The following is a 21430-nucleotide window of genomic DNA, read 5'->3' as shown; positions in this document are numbered from 1 at the left end:
ATAATTACCTTTTGATTTTTAAATTTACTTTATAATTATTTTTGAAATAACAACAAAAATTCATGAATTCTCATACTTTGTAACTTGTCAGTTCTTTTAATGACTTTTATTCTTAGATTTGAATGACAATAGAAAAATCATAACAATTCGACGATTTTTTAAAAAATTAATTGCAACAAACTATCATCTTAAAAAGATTAAACAAGGAAATTTATTTTATAATAATGATCGATCGATTGAAGATCCGTGGAAAAACCTGAAATAAGCAGGGGAAAGTGAAATGAAAGAAAGGAATGGGCATTAAAGGAAATAATCGTGATTACTAACGAATAAAGTAGGCGATGGTCAATAAAATATTAACTGCAGTTCAACCACCACTCTAACACCGGATGGGAAGAATAGACTGTACGAAAAGTATAAGTCGAAGGTCTCTGTCAGAGGATAGGAGGGGATAGAAAAGGGAAAGGGAAAAGTAGAAGAAAGATAGGGAAAGAGGTAGGAGGTGGCTAGACGGAGGTCTAACAAGTGGCTGCAGCCCGTAACGATCGCCTTCTGTGTCATGCACCAGACACTCGCGTGCTTTCTCTATCTAAGAGGTTTAACCAATACACACCAATTTCCCGTTTCTTTTGATCATACGTGTGCACTAACATTAGGAAATATCGCTTAACGTGACACAAAGGTCGTTCATGACCGACTGATATTTCGCTCCCTTTTGACTTGAAATAATTTTCACCGCGACACTCCCGCAAACGGCGGTTGGTTAATTGGACCGATCGATCACTCCTATTACCTGACTACCTATAAAGCATTTTGTCACATATCAGTTTTTTTAAACACGCCATTTTTGCATTTTGCTCCTAATCGTCTAAGTTTTCTATGGAAGTTTTTGAAATCGAAAAATCGTTCAACGATGCTGATAGATTTTTCTAAAATTACTCAATATCTTCTTAAACAAAATTTTATAGTAATACTATATAATTAAATATATTCACGATCATCGATATTTGTGAATCTACTCAATATAATCATTCAGCTTTCGTGGTATAGAACTACCAAGGCAACCATCTGAAGCTGCTATAAGTAACGCAAAAAAAACTAGACCGTTGATTATTAAATTAAATGGATTTTCGATACAAAAAATTCACTCGAATCTGTTTATTTGCTCTTCTGCCTTTGTTTTCTTATGAACAAAGTGATTGTGGGATTCATGTTTGATTATTTCGTCTTATAAAGAGGTGAAGATTTCAGATGACAGCGATACAAGATTATCGTCAATTCAGAGTCCTTTTAAAGCCACGTACCCTTTGAAATATGCTCAAAGAGGAAAACGAACTGTGTTTCATTTGATTAAAGGAGCAGTAATCCTTTGATATTTGTTTTACAAAATATGATTAAATTGTAATAATATTTTTCAAACCTTTGGTTCGGCGTCTTTCTTTTAGATTAATATAAGTTCCAAATCTGTTAATTATCTAACGTTATTAAAAGAAATTGTCGATTTGATTAAATTTACAGTTATATTTTGATAGTGTATAAGAAAATTTAAAGAATCTTATCCAATCCGACTTGCTGCAGGGAATAGACACGATATTTATAGAGAATCAATTCCACAGCTATGAGCAGAGACTATTATAAACGACTGAAAATCTTTGTGACCCTTTTTCATTTCAGAAATCATCGACAGAGACTAAAGGCGTTTGTGTCATTAATCACGGGACTAAAGTTTGTCACGAAATGGCCTCTGTAGTTAAACATATTTGGTTCTATTTTTCACTGTACTACGCATTTTCTTTATCTTTTTTTCTCGTTTTCTATTTTGTAAAATCGAAAACGAAACAGGTTGTTGACGGAATATGTTTTTGTACTTGGACTGATTAGATTTGCAAATGTTTAGGTTTTATTGAAATTATAATTTAATCTAAATGTATATTTGCCATGGTGATATAATATGGTCGGTGTTTTGTGCATTAACCCGATCGAATTCATTCGATTAAAATTTTTCACAAATTCGTCCAACGTGCTTTGACTTTTATAGAATGATTTTGTATGTGTGCTTCCTAGCGTGTACCGACGACCATGTATACAAATTATAGGGTGCATACCGCAATTACACACAACGAAAAATTCGTCATAATTTTATGAAAACTCAAAATTGACGCCGCGACACGAAACACAAGTCATGTGACTTCCGATATATGCACACACACATACATACATAGATACATATATATATAGACATGTATGTAGCCATGATTAGAAGAGTGAGAATAAAAAAGGTGGATAACAGAAAGAGACAGAAGAGAAAGAAGTATGTATATGTATGTAGTACCAAAATATCTGTTAGTTGGAGCGCGTGGCAGCCCGGTCGCTGGATGATAGAAAGCACATGCCCGGCGTGAGAACTGTCAAATACAGTGATGTTTCTATTGAAAGTAAAACCATGGAGGCCTAAAAAGGGCACTTCCGTTAAGATCAAATCGATATCGCAGGAATGGTTAATGCTGCACGTTCTCTGTCGTAAGTAACATTTAATCCCCCGCATACACACTCTTTATGTATATCTATCCCGCTCTTCAGAGCAACCGGCACGCTTGTTTGTCCTTCTCTCACGTCTTACGAGTTCTACTCTTTCTCTGTCGTGTACACGGTTCTCTCACTTACCTATGAATACATGCATCGTTCGCGTTTGTACACGCTCTTACACGTGTATGATGGTACACGTATACGCAGAGTGACGTATAGATGAACACGCACACAAGCATGACTATTCTATAGGTGATACCGAATACCGTGCAACGGTGCAACAGAACGTAACGCATCGAGGTAAGCCGGGGTAAGACCTTAACCTAGCGCGGTTAAAAGCCAGGAATGTAAGCGGCTCAAATAAAAACCAAGTGATTAGAGCAAACAAACATTCTTTTTCTCCGGTTTCCGATAAACTGTCTTACCTGCTTTACTAGTGGGTGTAGTGTCTGTTCTATGCTACGGGTCTTTATCTCTAGGGTGGCTGGGTCTACGGGGTCGGGTGTCGCCATGATTCGAACACAACTCCGAGCTCCGTAGACTCGAACCGAGCCTAGAGGGTTCGTTGCACCCCTCTTGCTTCTCGTGCGTCCACACAACCCTCTCACAACACTCGTGCGTTTCCACTTATTTCCCTAGATGCCCCTCTATTCGAATTACTAGCCAATCGTTGCGTTGCTAATCGGCGACGCCAGCGACATTCAGTTGCAACGGCGATATACCTGCAACTTCTCGTCGTGTAACTATGCAACCAAGTTTCAAGAAGCTACGGTAGCACCATCTTCCGAGTTCTAATGGAGTTACCGCGTTTGGATAGTGCTCGTTTATTGCTCCTAGTTCTCTGTGTTTTAATCGCTTTTAAATCGAAATTTTTCTATAAAACTGAAAGAAAGACAAAGTACAGTACGCGTAGAATACAGCGAGGATGAAGTTTTCGAAGCAGGAATCAACGATTATACCGAAAAGAAGGTATGCAGTTTTGAATCTGTTAACGGCTTGCGCGCCATTAACAGAAATATGAAAATGGAGCATTGCATTAAACGCTTCGAAATCTCTTTTTTAATATATGTTATATTATATTAATATATATTATATTATATATAATATAAATTTCAAACTAATCTCATTGACAAAATACAAATTTTATTAATATATCAACACCTTACACCTATACGTATGATTTACCGTATTGTCTGTCGTTACACCTACGATCTCTCACTTTTATAGATATATTGTGTGAACTTAAGAAAGAACACGAATGAAGCGAGAAAAGATAAGAACGAAGTAGTAGGGTAAATATCGTGTTACCCCAAGAACAAAGTGTTAGGGTAAATATTACGGTACTCCGAGAACGAAGCGGTTGGATAAATACTCTTACCTCGATACTGAAAAAGAACGTTACAAATAAGTCCAACAACAAATGGGGTGATGTACCCCGGCACAGAAAACATACATATATTGAGAAGGTCATAATCCGAATCAAAGGTATTAATGGCTCACTTCTTGAATACCTAAGGAAGAAAAAGGTGTACGAAGTCCAACAACTTTTGAAGTGTTTGCGAGTGTTGCGTGTGAAAGATATAGGAGTGTTTTGACCGAAGAGTTGATTGCAAGTGAAATTCGGTGACGGTGATATTGTCACGACCGGCACACTTCAAACCCGATGGGCGGATGATGGAGATAAAAATGTGGCGGCACTAGGCGACAATGTATATCTATGTTCTAGAATGTTCTAGAAGAAGGTGTAACGTCAATTCATATCAGAGGCCAGGCCACACAACACGGACAGGATGGCACCCAGATGTCTGCATATCCTTGGCGCGCACCCTCAATAGTCTTAAGTGCCCACCAGGGGGGCCTTGGCATTTTTATAGTCAAGGTCCTTCGGACCAAGCGAGTATTTCCTGTCTTAAATTTCCCTTTACGTTTATTGTCTACCACGTGTTAGCTTAGAAAGTTGGTTTTCTCCACATCTGGTATGTTCCGTTGGCAACTTTCTCGCGAGGGCGGCTAAAACCCTTCCTGGTCCACCAACCGTCCTATTATCCAATCGGAGATGGTGTCTACTGCCCTCACTTCCTTAACCAAAATTGTCATCAACAAATCCGATAGTCCCGTGTCCTTAGACACACCCACCCCTAGCTTTCCTCAGACACAGTATCGTCAGTAAGACTTGACTTATTCTGTATCCTTAGAAAAGTCAACATATCTATGTCGGTCTCTTATAAGTCGCGTACTTAATGTATTGTTGTAACTAAGTCTTACATAACGTGGTTGGAGTGAATTGTGATTTATGTTAATTCAGTGCGTGTTACATTGTGATTGGTGAATTCATAATAAAGGTTGATTAAAACCAAGTAAATAGTTGTGTTACGACTCGACTATATTTTATTTTCACCGACCAACCCAAAAATTACGTGACATTTTGGCGATCCTGCCAGGATCCATCAGCTTCGAGAAAACGAAATTACGCATTTCGGGCTACGGTCAACTTCGAAGATTGAGGATCAACGGACCACTGCAACAGAGCAGACACCTCTGACGTTTCGACAAAGGAACACCGCAACGGCACCTTTCCTACGGGCTAAACGATCAAGGTGAGCGAACGCTGAACTCTTTTGTCAAATAGCACAGACAGTACAAGTAGTATAACAATGGCAACGCCACAAGAAAGTAATACCGAAATGGTCGACGCCGCTTCAACTAGTAGTGGGATAGACCCAACGGTTAGGGCTTTGTTAGACGCATGGCAGAAGGAACGCGAGACTTCCACGCAACGATTTAACCGACTCGAAGCAGAGATCGCAATAAATGATAAGTTAGCAAGAATACAAACGAGAACTGTATCAAAGGCCACTATTAAAGAAGCGACTAGTGGGAGTTGTCAGGATAGTTTAGTTTCTAATAGTTTGAAGAAAAGCTTGGAGACGAAAAACGTTACTGTAGAAAATGAAGAGATGGTTTTGAAAGAATTTCCAAAAGAATTGCAGTCTAATGTAGGAAATTCTTGTGAAAAGAAAGTATCAATCGACACCGATTCACAGGATTACATTTTCACTAAAACAGACTTGATGTTTGATGCAAATATCTCGACAGAAAACCAGAAAGAGTTTGTGAAACGAAGGAAAGAAGATATTGCAGTATTGTATAATGATTTGTCACCATCTTCGTCACAAGATACTCAAAATTTACAAGAACGGTTCGACAAAAAAAGTGAAAGTTTAGGAGAAGCAGAAAAAGATCATAACAAGAAGGATAATATTTCAATGAGAAATATTTTGGACGACGATACAAATAAAGAAAACCAAATTGAAACGAAGGAATTAGAAGCAGTTAGTAAATCAACTGCTGAAAATGATACAAAATCAATAGACAACGTTGAACAAAATATATCATTAGAATCCATACAAAAAACAAGAGATAATGCTTACAATAATGAACATTTGCTTATAGAGGAAGACCAAATGATGACAGCGAAAATTGCGTGTGACACTACAGAATTAAAAAATTCAGCAGATCTTATGTCGAGAAATTTAGATGCTAATACACAAAAGAAGTCTTTAGAGAATAAAGATGACAAAAGTCCATCTCCATCTACGTTAGATAGTAGTAAACGGAGCAGTCGTTATAATGTTGGTGCAAAGCCTGCTACTTTGCCAAAATTTGAAGAAATTGTTTATAATCAAACCAGACAATCAAACACAAATAAAATTTTGCGAAGCGCTTTAAAGACGAAATTAATCGAAGACAAGTCTGAAATAATTAATAAACAAAAGTCATCGGAAAATGTAGAAAATAAATTTGCCAAAGAAGAAAAAAGAGGTGTTAAACAAAAATCAATTTCAGATAGTGAAAACGAAACAACTGATACTCGTCAACGAAGGGAAGTTCTTTTAACGAACACAGCTAGTGATAGCGATAGGTATAAATCTGTAGAAAATGATATTGGAGTAACGGGTGTAATAGCAACTGATGAAGCGAAACATAGAGGCAGACCTAGGAGATCGGATATAGTCGAAGTAAAAAAAGATGAAGATACAAGGAAGATCCTACAAAATGAGAAGGGTGGATTAGCAGAACAAAGAAAACTCGAAGAAGATACAAAAGAAGAAACTGCAGAGACAGAAGTCAATTCAAAAGATATTAAATTTACTGAAGGTAGAAGCCGCACTCAAAATGATATGGAAGATGTAGTAGAAGATTCACAAGAATTATCTAATAAAAGTAAGTTATCAGAAATAAGGACTGCACTTAACAAAATTGAATATACAAAAACTATTTTACGGAATAAAAAGAATTCATTAGAAAGAGAAAGGGGAGTAAGGGAAAAGAAGAAAATGTACAGACAGAAATTACCGCAAAAAATATACCAGACGATAAATGTGATTTACTTTAGAAAAAAAAGAGAGAAAGAACGAAAGAAAAAAAAAAAATCAAGTTATAATAGAAGGGTTTGATGACCCAGGAATATTCTTTTTCGATAACTACTCGATAGGTGAATTTAATAAGACGCGAACTAATTTTCAACATTCGAAGAAGAAGTTTATGGAATTTATTACACGATTCCACGAGGGAAACTCCAATTACAAATATAGAGATATTTTAAAACGTAATTATAATTTGCGTCAATCATGGATAGAAATTAATTTGGAAGATCTGACAGCTTTCGATGAATCACTCGCAAAAAAAAAAACGGTTTACAAGCGCCCAATTGAATATTCACCTATTTTGGAAGCAGCGGCAAGAGATTTAGCGGATGAACTTACAGCTCCAACACCACCAGAGGAAGGAAAAATTGAAGACATACAAATTTTATTATCTACAGGAAATGTACGACAGAACAATTGGCGGAAGGAGAGCTTTCTAATAAAATTAAATATTTTAAAGAGAAGGATAGCCAGGTACCAAAACTCAAAGAAGAACAGAATAAATGGAGAAGTTTAGGAAAACCGATCACAGGAAAACTTGAAGAAAAATCCCGTCGAAAAACAACCTCAAGATGTAAATCATTCTCAAGGCCGTCCATAGAACAATCTTGAAGAAAAACTAAGATTTTGGAGGACCAAAATCAATCTAAGAAGGGGGGTATGTAACGTCAATTCATATCAGAGACCAGGCCACACAACACGGACAGGATGGCACCCAGATGTCTGCATATCCTTGGCGCGCACCCTCAATAGTCTTAAGTGCCCACCAGGGGGGCCTTGGCATTTTTATAGTCAAGGTCCTTCGGACCAAGCGAGTATTTCCTGTCTTAAATTTCCCTTTACGTTTATTGTCTACCACGTGTTAGCTTAGAAAGTTGGTTTTCTCCACATCTGGTATGTTCCGTTGGCAACTTTCTCGCGAGGGCGGCTAAAACCCTTCCTGGTCCACCAACCGTCCTATTATCCAATCGGAGATGGTGTCTACTGCCCTCACTTCCTTAACCAAAATTGTCATCAACAAATCCGATAGTCCCGTGTCCTTAGACACACCCACCCCTAGCTTTCCTCAGGCACAGTATCGTCAGTAAGACTTGACTTATTCTGTATCCTTAGAATAGTCAACATATCTATGTCGGTCTCTTATAAGTCGCGTACTTAATGTATTGTTGTAACTAAGTCTTACATAACGTGGTTGGAGTGAATTGTGATTTATGTTAATTCAGTGCGTGTTACATTGTGATTGGTGAATTCATAATAAAGGTTGATTAAAACCAAGTAAATAGTTGTGTTACGACTCGACTATATTTTATTTTCACCGACCAACCCAAAAATTACGTGACAAAGGCGTGCGTGCCAACGATCTCGGACGTCTAACAAACGCGCGGATAGTGGGGATATTGAGGGGTGACGAAGAAAAAAAGAAACAGATCCAATCGAAAGTCAAAAATAAATTCTCTTTTTTTTTTATATTTTATTTTTCTTTTCATCAGAGATTTCCTTTTTTTATTTTACGTGACAATATCGAGGAGGAAAACTAGTGATGGGTGTGTCTAGAGCACGAGACAAGTGGATTCGTTGATTGTAATTTTCGGTAAGGAAGCGAGGGCAACGACCATCGCTACTAATTGGATGAAAAAAAACTGATATGTAAGGATGGGCGATGGTCGCCCCCTACCAAAGATCGCTCACAGGTGAAATCGGCCTTCGAGTGTTGTACATGAAAAAACCCGCTTATTCCGTGTTTTACCGTAACGAGCAATAACTCTGTGGCGGCACTCGACGACGGAACTTTCCGACGGCTTCGCGACACAAAGCGCTATACCATTAAAGCATAAGGCCGATATGCCTAATGTACCATCGATATCCCTACGGTTCTTCCGCCAAATATTCGGAAGAATGCATACGCGGCTGTCACGTAATTTTTGGGTTGGTCGGTGAAAATAAAATATAGTCGAGTCGTAACACAACTATTTACTTGGTTTTAATCAACCTTTATTATGAATTCAGCAATCACAATGTAACACGCACTGAATTAACATAAATCACAATTCACTCCAACCACGTTATGTAAGACTTAGTTACAACAATACATTAAGTACGCGACTTATAAGAGACCGACATAGATATGTTGACTATTCTAAGGATACAGAACAAGTGAAGTTTTACTGACGATACTGTGTCTGAGGAAAGCTAGGGGTGGGTGTGTCTAAGGACACGGGACTATCGGATTTGTTGATGACAATTTTGGTTAAGGAAGTGAGGGCAGTAGACACCATCTCCGATTGGATAATAGGACGGTTGGTGGACCAGGAAGGGTTTTAGCCGCCCTCGCGAGAAAGTTGCCAACGGAACATACCAGATGTGGAGAAAACCAACTTTCTAAGCTAACACGTGGTAGACAATAAACGTAAAGGGAAATTTAAGACAGGAAATACTCGCTTGGTCCGAAGGACCTTAACTATAAAAATGCCAAGGCCCCTGGTGGGCACTTAAGACTATTGAGGGTGCGCGCCAAGGATATGCAGACATCTGGGTGCCATCCTGTCCGTGGTGTGTGGCCTGGTCTCTGATATGAATTGACGTTACATACCCCCCTTCTTAGATTGATTTTGGTCCTCCAAAATCTCAGTGTTTCTGCGGATTATCTCTAGGTCAATTGGCTTTTCCGGTAAGGTTGCTGTTTGCGTGTTGCCTAAGTATATTATAGTTATGAAGCCCGTCCTGGAAAATAAGGTTTTAACCGGTTTCCATTAATTTTCTTGATATTACCTTCTATTAAAACCTCATAATACGGTGTTTTAACTCTCTCAATGGTGTAGGGTCCTAGCCACTCTATGTCTAATTTATGCTCTTTATGGTCGTTGTGTATTAAGACTCTATCCCCTTCTTTAAATATTGACTAGGGTTTTATTATTCGTCGTCTCTGATCTCTTTGATATCTTTGTTTACTCCTAATCAATTGGTCGCGAGCTTTCGAAAGTCTAGAATCCCATTCTCGTTTTCTGAATGCTACTTTGTCCGCGTAAGTGCGTTGTGGATTTCGTGAAATGGTCGAGGGTAAGTTGGCTTTGTGTCCGAATGTCAATTCAAAAGGTGTATAACCGGTCGAGTCGTGTATCATCGTATTGTAGGCTAGGCATATAAAATTTAAATGTTCGTCCCATTCTTCCCCTGAGTCCTTTGAACACACTTTAGCATATCTGCTATTACAGCGTGAGTTCGCTCTAATGATCCATTACTTTGGGGGTGGAAGCTAGTAGTTTTAATGTGTTTTATTTTGAAGGCTTCTTCGTATTTTTGCATTAAGCTACTAATAAAATTTTGTCCTCTGTCTGTCAGTATTTTCTTAGGCGCTGAGAATATGTATATATAATGGTCTAACAGGGAATTCCAAATAGTTTCTGTTTGTTAGTTTTTTATAGGAACAAGGATAAGGTATTTTGTGAGTTCATCGTGAATGGTGAGTATAAAGGAATTGCCTCGTTTCGTTTTCTTCAATGGTCCTAGTATATCCATGGCTATCTTGTCATTGGGTTCCAATGGTGTGTCGGTTATACATGGTTCTTCTTTGGGTCGAATCCTAGTCATTTTTGCGGTTTGACAGGTCTCACAAGTTTCTATTCTGGTTTTTATTCTGTCCATAAGGTGTGGGATACTATATTTGTCTCTGATTCTGTCGTACGTCTTTTGTATTCCGGGATGTCCTATCAAGTCATGATTTTCTTTCAGTATTTGTTCTATCTCTTCGTCACTTAAGCTCTGTATTGGCTCGTAAGCAAACTCTATATCGTCGCGTTGGTCATTGAAAAACAAAAGAAGTCTCTTTATGTGTGCTTTGTCTTGTGCGTTTAAGTTGTTGTCTCCTATCCCTATCTTTCTATTTGTTTTGAGTACGTTTGATATTTTCTGTAACCATGCGGTTTCGTCATATGGGCCTAGATATGTTTTTGTTAATTGGAAAAAGTTGTCTTTGTTAGGTGTTAGTTTTAATAATTTTGGTATTTCTTCTGATTTTTCCCAATCTCTGAATTGTTTTAATAAAACGTCAGTTTGTGTTATCGCGTGTACTCTGGATAGGGCGTCAGCGGCCGCGTTTTCCTTTCCTTTTACGTAATCTATGTCATACTCGTATTCCTCTAATCTTAATCTCCATCGGATCAATCGGCTGGAGGGGTCCTTACAGTTGTGTAGCCATTTAAGGGCTTGGTGGTCTGTTTGAATTTGGAATTTACGGCCTAATAAATATTGTCTCAGTCTTTTAACTGCCCAAACGATAGCTAATAATTCTTTTTCCGTCGTTGTATAATTTCGTTCAGGAGGGTTTAATGTTCTCGAAATGAAGACACAAGGGTGCCCGTCTTGTGAAAGGATCCCTCCTAAACCTTCGTTACTGGCGTCCGTTGTCAACGTAAATGTTTTTGTGTAGTCGGGATATTTTAGTACCGGTGCTTGGCATAATCTTTCTTTTAACGTATCGAAGCTGAGTTGTGTTCTGTCGGTCCAGTGGAATGGCGTGTCCTTTTTCGTGAGGTCCGTAAGGGGTTTTGCTAGCTTTGAAAAGTTACGAATAAATTTTCTGTAATAACCTGCTAGCCCGAGGAAAGATTTTACTTCTGTTGGGTTCTTAGGTTGTCTAAAGTTTTTTACTGCTTCTATTTTCTTCGGATTGGGTTTTACTCCCTCACTTGTTACGGTATGTCCGAGGTATTCCAATTCGGGCTTTAAAAATTCGCACTTATCTGGCTGTAGTTTCAGCCCCAATTCCCTAAGTCTTTGTAAAACGATAGCTAGGTTTTGGTTGTGTTCTTCTATCGATTGACCAAAAATAATAATATCGTCCAAATATGCAAAGCAATGTTTATTAATAAGTCCGCGAAGCGCAGTGTCCATCATTCTTTGAAATGTCGCTGGCGCGTTTTTGAGTCCAAACGGCATTCGATTATAATGGTAATGTCCTTGTGGTGTGCTAAATGCAGTGTACTTCTTTGATTTGGGATCCATAGGAATTTGGTGGAATCCCGAGGATAAGTCTAGGGCGGAAAAGAATTTTGCGTTTCCTAACTGCGATATTATGTCATCTATGTCGGGTAGTGGATATGCGTCTTGGTCCGTAAGTTCGTTAATTTTTCTGAAGTCAGTTACAATTCTCCATTTCTGTTTTCCCGAGGCGTCCTGTTTCTTTGGTACAACCCATACTGGGGAATTATATGGAGAGTCGGAAGGTTCTATAATGTTTTTCCTAAGCATTTCGTCCATCTGTCGCCTAATTTCTGTTTTGTGGCATTCAGGGGGTCGGTAGGATTTAGTGTTTATGATTTTGTTCTCTTTTAGGGTAATTGTATGTTTAGCAAGTGAAGTGCACGGTAAGAGTTCTGTTTCGAGATTGAAGACGTCCAAATAGTAAAGTAATATCTTTTCAATTGGTTCTCTGAGAGCCTTTTCTATATGTGAAAGTCTAACTAGATCTCTGAATGTAGAAATTTGATTGTAGGTGTTGGAATTTTCGATGCAATTAGTGATTTTTAAGTTGGACTCACCACCATTGATAAAGCATACTGGAGTCGGTTTTCCTTCTAGGTACACTGCCTTTGATATGGCTTGCCCAGGTGAATATGGTCGTTGCCGGTTGCAACAAAATAGTATTATTATTTAGTTTTAATCTGTTGTTGGAAAGATTGAATTTAAACTGTCGTAATGCGGGGAAACCTAATATTCCATCTTCTATTAGCGGAAAATCATCATCTATTATATGAAAGTCTATCTTTTTGTCAAACAGATCTATAATGACGCGTTCGGAAGTTTCGAATTCAGAGTGTCCCATTGTGAATTTCTTCACAGGTACCGGTTCTGTTCTTGCTGTCCATTTTCGCTTGAGCAGGTTGATTCCTGCCCCTGAGTCGACAAGAAATGTTCGTTTCGGTTGTCCGGCTGGTCCAAGGAGCACTGTGGGTAGTTCTCCTGTAGTTGCATTGATCCTGATTCTTTCGTTTCCATCTGGACGAAGTTGATTGGGGGTGCTCGTTGTTGTAGGCCTGGTGTTCGAAAATTTGGACATTGGTTTGATCTGTGTCCAAAGCGTTTGCACTTGAAACATTGTACCTGGGCTCGTTCTTCTAACGGTGCTCGTCGAAAGGCCGTTTTAGGTTGTTGGGCGAAACCATTTTGAATCACTCTGGGCGGTGTGGACGTGAAATTTGCTACTGGTCGTGGTCGATTATCGGGGCGAATGGTCCGCTCCTTACGGGTTCTGTGCTCATGAAAGTATCTTTCGATTTCGATGGCGCGTTTCTCGGCTTCAATAAAATTCTGCGGCGGAGTGGTCAGTAGTATTTGTCCTATTTCTAATTTTAATCCGCGAACAAAGTCCGTTATCGAGTCTTTCAAGATTCTGTCGCTCACGGCGCGTCTGTTCATTTCATCTGTAGGCTCGTCTAAACCGAGTAATATAGCTCTGTACGCCTTCACTAAACCCTTGTCTAGTGTCTCGTAATTGATCCTGGTTTTCACGGACCGAGGTTCGAGTCGCTAGGTTCTGTCGTAATGCTTGGTATAAGTGTGCGTATTCTGAAATGTGCACACTACGTATTGCCATAGCTGCTTTTCCCGAAATTCTCTCAGTCTTAATCATTCTTAGCAGTAAGTACTGTTCGCTGCACATTACCCTCATCTCTTCGACTTCTCTAACGAATTCTTCCATTCCTATATCATCTTCGCCGTTGAGTGATGATATACATCTTATTACATCTGTAGCTTTAAGCTCTGGTGGCGTAGAACGTTGGAGGAACGCTCTGCCCTCGGGTGATTGGGGTGGCTGAGTCATTGGAGGGGGTTCTCGGAAGACTGATTGATCCGTAGTGGTGGGGTGTATTTCATCTATAGTTATCAGGGAGCTGGCTTCTGATCCGTTTCTCATTTGCATGTTTGCTAACTTATCGCTTATTCGTGCGATCTCTGCTTCGAGTCGGTTAAATCGTTGCGTGGAACTCTCGCTCTCTTTCTGCCATGCGTCTATTATAGCTCTAACTGTTGGGTCCATCCCACTACTAGTTAAAGCGGCGTCAACCATTTCGGTATTACTTTCTTGTGGCGTTGCCATTGTTATACTACTTGTACTGTCTGTGCTATTTGACAAAAGAATTCAGCGTTCGCTCACCTTGATCGTTTACCCCGTAGGAAAGGTGCCGTTGTGGTGTTCCTTTGTCGAAACGTCAGAGGTGTCTGCTCTGTTGCAGTGGTCCGTTGATCCTCAATCTTCGAAGTTGACCGTAGCCCGAAATGCGTAATTTCGTTTTCTCGAAGCTGATGGATCCTGGCAGGATCGCCAAAATGTCACGTAATTTTTGGGTTGGTCGGTGAAAATAAAATATAGTCGAGTCGTAACACAACTATTTACTTGGTTTTAATCAACCTTTATTATGAATTCAGCAATCACAATGTAACACGCACTGAATTAACATAAATCACAATTCACTCCAACCACGTTATGTAAGACTTAGTTACAACAATACATTAAGTACGCGACTTATAAGAGACCGACATAGATATGTTGACTATTCTAAGGATACAGAACAAGTGAAGTTTTACTGACGATACTGTGTCTGAGGAAAGCTAGGGGTGGGTGTGTCTAAGGACACGGGACTATCGGATTTGTTGATGACAATTTTGGTTAAGGAAGTGAGGGCAGTAGACACCATCTCCGATTGGATAATAGGACGGTTGGTGGACCAGGAAGGGTTTTAGCCGCCCTCGCGAGAAAGTTGCCAACGGAACATACCAGATGTGGAGAAAACCAACTTTCTAAGCTAACACGTGGTAGACAATAAACGTAAAGGGAAATTTAAGACAGGAAATACTCGCTTGGTCCGAAGGACCTTAACTATAAAAATGCCAAGGCCCCCTGGTGGGCACTTAAGACTATTGAGGGTGCGCGCCAAGGATATGCAGACATCTGGGTGCCATCCTGTCCGTGGTGTGTGGCCTGGTCTCTGATATGAATTGACGTTACACGGCAATGGTCGCGGACATCTAACAAACGCGTGCGTAGTGGAGATATCGAGGGGCAACGAAGGAAAAGGATCCGTTCGGTTTTGAACAAAAGATTCATTCTGTTTCGAACAACGAAGTGCGAAGAGTCTGACGTAACAGCGAAGCAAACACATTCGAGAAGCGTGATTGTTGATTGTTGACTGTAAATTGTTAAATAAACTTTATCGTTGAACATCGAGAGTATTTCCTGTGCACTTACATCCACCTTCACCTCAATCCCAAGGAGCGTCTTGACTTAAAGAATACATTGTAGAATTAAGGACCTCGACAGTATATTGACAAATAATAAAAAAAAGGCTAAATCTTGGAACGGCAATAGACTTGATCGTAGTAAAGAGAATTTTATAGATTACTAAATGATTTTATGAATAGGAAATGATAATATATGTAATATCGTGATATAATGTATTTACAAGGAGTGGACAATAGAGATGTTAATCAGACAGAAAAAGACGATTGTTGTTCAACCTGAACTATTCACGCCAAACGTACAGAAAACAGCGCAATCCACACTCTCTCGGCAACGCCACTCGCAACCTCCGTCTCCGCTCAACTCGCACTCTGCTTCTCGACTCACACTCTCTGCTTTTCGACTCACACTCTGTTTCTCGACTGACCCTCTCTGGCCGTTGTCCCATTCTATTGCCTTTTTCCTAGGCCCACCGCACACGTGTTCTGCAGACGCTCGTAGCCAGGGTCACGTAGGTCTTTTCCACGAAACTATGCACTTGAAAAGACCGATGACACATTGATGGGCCCGACGGCGCCTCGGCTCTCGCGACATTGTTCATAGTTTTTTTTTTATTTATTTGTTGAAATTACAATCAATTCTCGCGTTGAGAATTTTCAGTAATTTTTCTGGCGTGGCGCAGTGACATGGCTGTTTATTTACAATAATTTAATACTTATTATAGATAGGTATAATTTATAAGTATTATAAGTAAGTGCATATGCTTAATTTGGATAATTAAATGAATCTAACGTTTAGGTCTAGCGGTTAGTGCCTCTTCAGCCTGCGAATCTGGTCCGTCGTATCGAGTAGTCCAGTGATTAGGGAGTTTCGGTGTTTGTTGATTCTTTTGCTGTATCTATTGCTATATTTTGCTATTTCCTCTTTGACGGTGGGTATCTTGAGGTCGCGGTGTATTGTTTCATTGGATACATACCAAGGTGCGTCAATTAGGGATCTTAGCGTTTTCGATTGAAAGCGTTGGAGTTACTTGCTGTTCCCCATAGTTGGATTCCGTAGGTCCAGACAGGTTTTATTACGGTCTTGTAGAGGGTAATTTTATTCTGTATATTTAGTTTGGAGCGTCGGCCCGTGAGCCGATAGAGTTTTTTTTAGTTTGTCCTTTAGTTGCTTCCTTTTATCTGAGATGTGTGTCTTCCACGTTAGTCTCCTGTCCAGGGTCATGCCCAGGTATCGGACTGTGTCTCTGGTAGGAACTGTTGCATTGTTGATGGTGACCTGGGGGCAGGTTTGTTTTCGGAGCGTGAAGGTTACATGTGAGGATTTCTTTTCGTTGACTTTGAAGCCCCATTTGTGAAACCACTTTTCCATGGAGTCGAGACTTCGCTGGAGAGTGGCTGAGGCGATTACCGGGTCAGCGTGGGAAGCTAATAGCGCTGTGTCGTCTGCAAATGTCGCTATTGTTATATCGTTTGATATAGGTAGGTCGGCAGTGTAGATGGAGTACAGTAGGGGTCCGAGGACATTACCTTGGGGTATGCCGGCTTCTATTGGGAATGTTGCGGAAGTGGCGTCTAGGTATTTAACCATGAATTGCCTATTGGTTAGGTAAGATTTTAGGATGGAGTAGTAGGGGTGGGGTAGGATCTTTTTAAGTTTGTATAGTAGCCCTTCATGCCATACTTTATCGAATGCCTGTTGGATGTCTAGGAAGACCGCTGAGCAATATTTTTTCTTTTCGAGTGTTTGGCTGATCGTATGAGTTAGGCGGTGGATTTGCTCTACTGTAGAATGATGTTTTCGGAAGCCGAATTGGTGATCTGGGAGTGTTTTCAAGTTCTCTAGGATTGGAAGGAGTCGGTTCGTGAGCATCTTCTCGAATAGTTTGGACAGGGTAGGTAAAAGACTGATTGGGCGATAGGAGCAGGTTTCGTATATCGGTTTACCGGGTTTAGGGATGAGGGTAATCAATGAGATTTTCCAAGCCTTAGGATAGTGTTCCAGGCGAAGGATAGCATTAAAAATCGATGTGATGAGTGCTATCCCTTTTGTGGGAAGTTCCTTGATTGCTCTATTGCCTATTAGGTCGTGTCCTGCTGCTTTCTTGGGGTTTAGGCGACTGATTGTTTCTATAGTCTCAGCAGAGGAGAAGGGTTCGATAGGAGGGGACATTTGGAAGGGGGTGTGCAGGTATTCAGTAACGTCCGCGGCGGTTTGGGGGGAATGGGGTTTGAATACTTTTGACAAGTGTTTTGCAAACAGGTCGGCTTTTTCTATGGGGCTTCGCGCCCATCCACCTTGCGGACGGCGGATAGGTGGGATTATTTGTGGGGGGCGTGTGAGTTTCCTGGAGGCCTTCCATAGTGAGTAGTTGGCGTCGGCTGTGGGGGATAAGCTGGCGAGGTATTTATGGAAACAGTCGTTTTTATAGTTTCTTAGGGTTCTGGATAGCTTTCTAGTTGCGTTGTTAAGTTTGCGTTTGTCCTCCGGTGTTCTATGGGTCTGCCATACTCTTCTTAGTCTTCGTTTTTCTGCTATTTTTTTTAGTATGTAATGGGGATATTCTTGTTTGCTGTTAGATGGCTTTGTCGGTGTGGAGAGGCGGATTGCGTTTATTATGCTCGTGTTTAAGTATTCCGTGGCTGCTTCGATATCTTCCTTTGTTTTTAGTGGGGTGAAGGCTGAGATTGAGTGTGTAAAGACTTCTCTGAAGAGCTGCCAGTTGGTGTGTTGGTTGTGAATGGAGCCATTAGGTGTATTCTCGATGATTGTTGAACTGACTGTTGCTATCACGGGAGAATGATCAGAGGAGAGATCAGCCGAGGAGTTGATCTGGACGTGTCTTGATGGGATATTTTTAGTTATGAAGAAGTCGAGAAGGTCGGGTATTTTGTTGGTGTCAGTGGGCCAGTATGTGGGTTCGTATGTGGTGAGGTAGTTGAGGTTGTTGTTTGTTATGCTGTTTAAGAGGTTTTTGCCTCTTGCTGTAACCAGTCTGCTGCCCCATTGGATGTGCTTGGCGTTATAGTCTCCTCCAACTATGAATCTGTTGCCCAGGGTGTCCAGGAAGTTATCAAAGTCTTCTTTGGCGATGGAGTGTCTGGGAGGGCAGTATACTGCTGAGGTGGTGATTGAGCCATGACAGTCTTCTACTTTCAGTCACTGACAGTCTGCTACGTTTGTTGCTTGGAGGTAGTCTTTCTGGAATGATGGGAGTTCGTAGTGCTTAATACTTGCTTTGATTATTATTCCGGTGCCACCGTGGGCCTTTCCGCTGGGGTGTTGGGTATGGTAGAATTTGTAACCATTTATTTTCAGGTAGCTCTTGTCGGTGAAGTGGGTTTCCGACACGAGCATTACGTCGATTTGCTGGTGTTTTAAGAAGAGTTCTAGTTCAAGTTTGTGTTGCGCTAGACCGTTGGCGTTCCAGAGTGCTATGCGCCTTGGTTTTATTTTGAGTCGGGGCGTGCTAATTTTTCCACGATGAGTGTTAGTAGCGATAGCAAGTGATTTATTTGCTCCGATTGTTTCTCTATTAGCTTTTCAAGCCTTGAGGAGTTGTCTGTGTTTGGTGGGTTGGGGTCACTGTTTTGGGGAAGGTTCCTTTGGCTGTTCGGGTTATTTTGGGTGCCTTGTACTGCTTGGGCATAGGAGGTTGAGGTGGAGGTGAATTTGGTAGGACTGTGCGTTTGGTTGGTTGAGGGGGTTGGGGTAGTAGTGAATTTCGGCGGGCTGGGTGTTTGGTTGGATACCTCTTTTGCTCTGAGCTTAGGGTACCTGTTCGTGTATAGTGTTTTATATGCTGGGCAACCTTTGTAGTTGGCCTGGGTGGTCCCCTTGGCAGTGGATGCATTTCGCTGGGGTTTCCGGTGATTTGGCGCACTGGTCAGTGGAGTGAGAGCCTGCGCATTTAACGCAGCGGAAAGTATGGTTGTAGTATTTCTGCATATGACCGTACCTTTGGCACCTTTTGCACTGCACTATTTCTTTTTTCACGAGCGGTGGTTCGATCTTTACTATCGCGTTCATTAGGCGACTGATGTTATATATTTCCTTATTGTTCGGTTTTTGTTTAATGTCTAGGAAGAATAAGGATAACGGGTCTTTCGAGACTCTATGCCTTATATTACTTACGTTGACGACTTCGTGGCCGAGTTTTGAGAGTTCGTCTTTTAGTTCGTCTATGTCTGCTGAGTGGTGTATGTTTCGTAGGACCACCCGGAAAGGCCTTTCCTGTTTAAGTTGGTAGGTGTGGAAGTTGGCGTTCAGGGTCCTGAGTGTCTTGGTGAGTTTTCTGTAAGCTTCTGGGTTCGTCGGTAGTATTTTCACCTTGTTGTTGCTTATCTTAAGGTTATATTCCTCCTTGCTGGTATCTCTCTCTAGGGACTTGGTCATTGTCTGTATGTCAATGACGTCGTCCACAAAAATTGGTGGGGGAGGGGGGATTCTCTGTGAGTGTTGGTTTGATGGCGGTTCTACGATTTCCATGGCGTCGTTTGAGGATTCCAATACGGCGAACCTGTTGTGTGTGTTTATTTGCGTTGCTGGTTCTATTTTCCTCTTCTTTGTAGTGTTAGCGTCGTTAGTGCGGAGAGTTCTGCTACACTTCTGCCACGGGGGGGGGGTAGCTCGGGGTAGCTGCGAGTCTGCTCCGGAGAGCCTGGTCGCGGTTGCTGGGCCATCATCGAGCTAGTTAATTCGGAATGAACAACTAGTCGTGAGGCTGTGAGGCTAGTATTCGTGTTGGGGTTGGGTGCGTGGGATTTTCTTCTCCCTAGGGGGTAAGGGGCACTTAGCTGTGTTCTCTTTCGACGGTTGGGCGACACGTGTTGTTTTCGAACTACGCTGGGCACTAGAGACACGTCTGCACGCTTCGGCACTCCACAGCGAACTGCCCCATTTGTGAAACCATTTTTCCATGGAGTCGAGACTTCGCTGGAGAGTGGATGAGGCTATTACCGGGTCTGCGTGGGAAGCTAATAGCGCTGTGTCGTCTGCAAATGTCGCTATTGTTATATCATTTGATTGTTCATAGTTCGCCCGATATTTCTTAGGTCTTTCGTCCACGACACTACATATATGTTTGGGTTACAGGACATTACAGGACATTACAGGTTGGGTAACATGTTGAAAATGTAATATTGAATATTGAAACTGTCATAAAGATTTTCATAAAGTAATTTTGACACAATTATCGCGTTATTTTATCAACAGAAAATTATCCAACTGTTCTTTCTTATAGAATTAGAAATTCTTATAGAACTAGAAATAGAAAATTCAGTAAATATTTCATAAAATAAATTTGCGACTTATATCAAAACATTAAATAATAGTTCCGAAAAACAAAACTCGAAATAAATAGAACCTATATGTTTAAATAATAAATGTAATAATAAGTAGAAGTATATTTTTGCTTCTATCAGAATTTTATTTACAAGCAGTATTTTCGAAATACATACTAGTATTAGGATTTAATAAACATTTGACAATAGCGACTAATTAAGACGTATTCGGAAACATTTAATAGGACGAGATGCTAATAAACAAGTTTATCAATAGATTATGTTCGTAGTCGTGTTTGAAAGTTATACGTACGCGTCTAAAACATAAATATTACGATGAGACATTGTCAGAAGTTTGTGAACATTTATTTTAAAGCTATCGAACACATCTAACTCTTGTAAAGCTACACATGACTAGTTCTAAATGAACGATATTCTTGAGATGTATTTCGTTAAGCAGCAGCAGTTGATTGTATCAAACAAATCAATATCTCTTTTTTCATTTATTTGATACAAAAGATCAAATTATTGAGTCGAACGAATAATGAGAAATAAGTATTACTTACTACTACTAACTTACTTATTACTACTAACATAACTCGATAGATGACAAACGTGTTATCATGAATTACAATGAATTAAATTCACAGAATCTGTTGTATTTTATCATTATTCTTTCGTCACAAATGAATTCTTGATACTTTAAAAAAAATTCAAAGTTCTACGAATAACTAGTATTCACAAAATTTAAAGAAAACTAACTAGTTCGCATAAGTTTGAAAATTATTAGATACGGCTAATACATACACAATTCGTCAAACGATCCGACTCGCATATTTTCAGCTTCATATGGTAATAATACTGAAAAATATCGGTTGATAAAATTTACGGATTATTAATACCTTGCCTTATGTTGCAATATAGCCGCGTTATATTAACTAGATAAGAATTATTTTGTA

General features: G+C 40.2%; 1 protein-coding gene and 1 pseudogene across 4 annotated transcripts in view; one reads left to right on the top strand and one right to left on the bottom strand.

The window, feature by feature from the left end:
• Window positions 1-3153, bottom strand: part of LOC117243105 (alpha-catulin) — a 71562-nt gene extending 68409 nt beyond the window's left edge. For 2 of the 4 annotated variants that reach the window (XM_033510314.1, XM_033510311.1), the window contains exon 1: window positions 2952-3038. In XM_033510314.1, the coding sequence (XP_033366205.1) occupies window positions 2952-3038 (87 nt within the window). Of the gene's footprint in view, window positions 1-2951 lie in introns of all 4 variants that reach the window. The other 2 variants (XM_033510310.1, XM_033510313.1) reach the window with 2 other exon arrangements.
• Window positions 3154-5180: 2027 nt separating this feature from the next.
• LOC117242444 lies at window positions 5181-5979 on the top strand (annotated as a pseudogene).
• The last annotated feature ends 15451 nt before the right edge of the window (window positions 5980-21430 follow it).

Source organism: Bombus vosnesenskii, unplaced genomic scaffold (genome assembly GCF_011952255.1).
Source record: "Bombus vosnesenskii isolate JDL3184/JDL3185 unplaced genomic scaffold, Bvos_JDL3184-5_v1.1 scf7180000013265, whole genome shotgun sequence".
NCBI classification, from domain to species: Eukaryota; Metazoa; Arthropoda; class Insecta; order Hymenoptera; family Apidae; genus Bombus; species Bombus vosnesenskii.
Note: the sequence above shows the minus strand (reverse complement) of the source record. Positions and strands in the feature narration are given on the sequence as shown.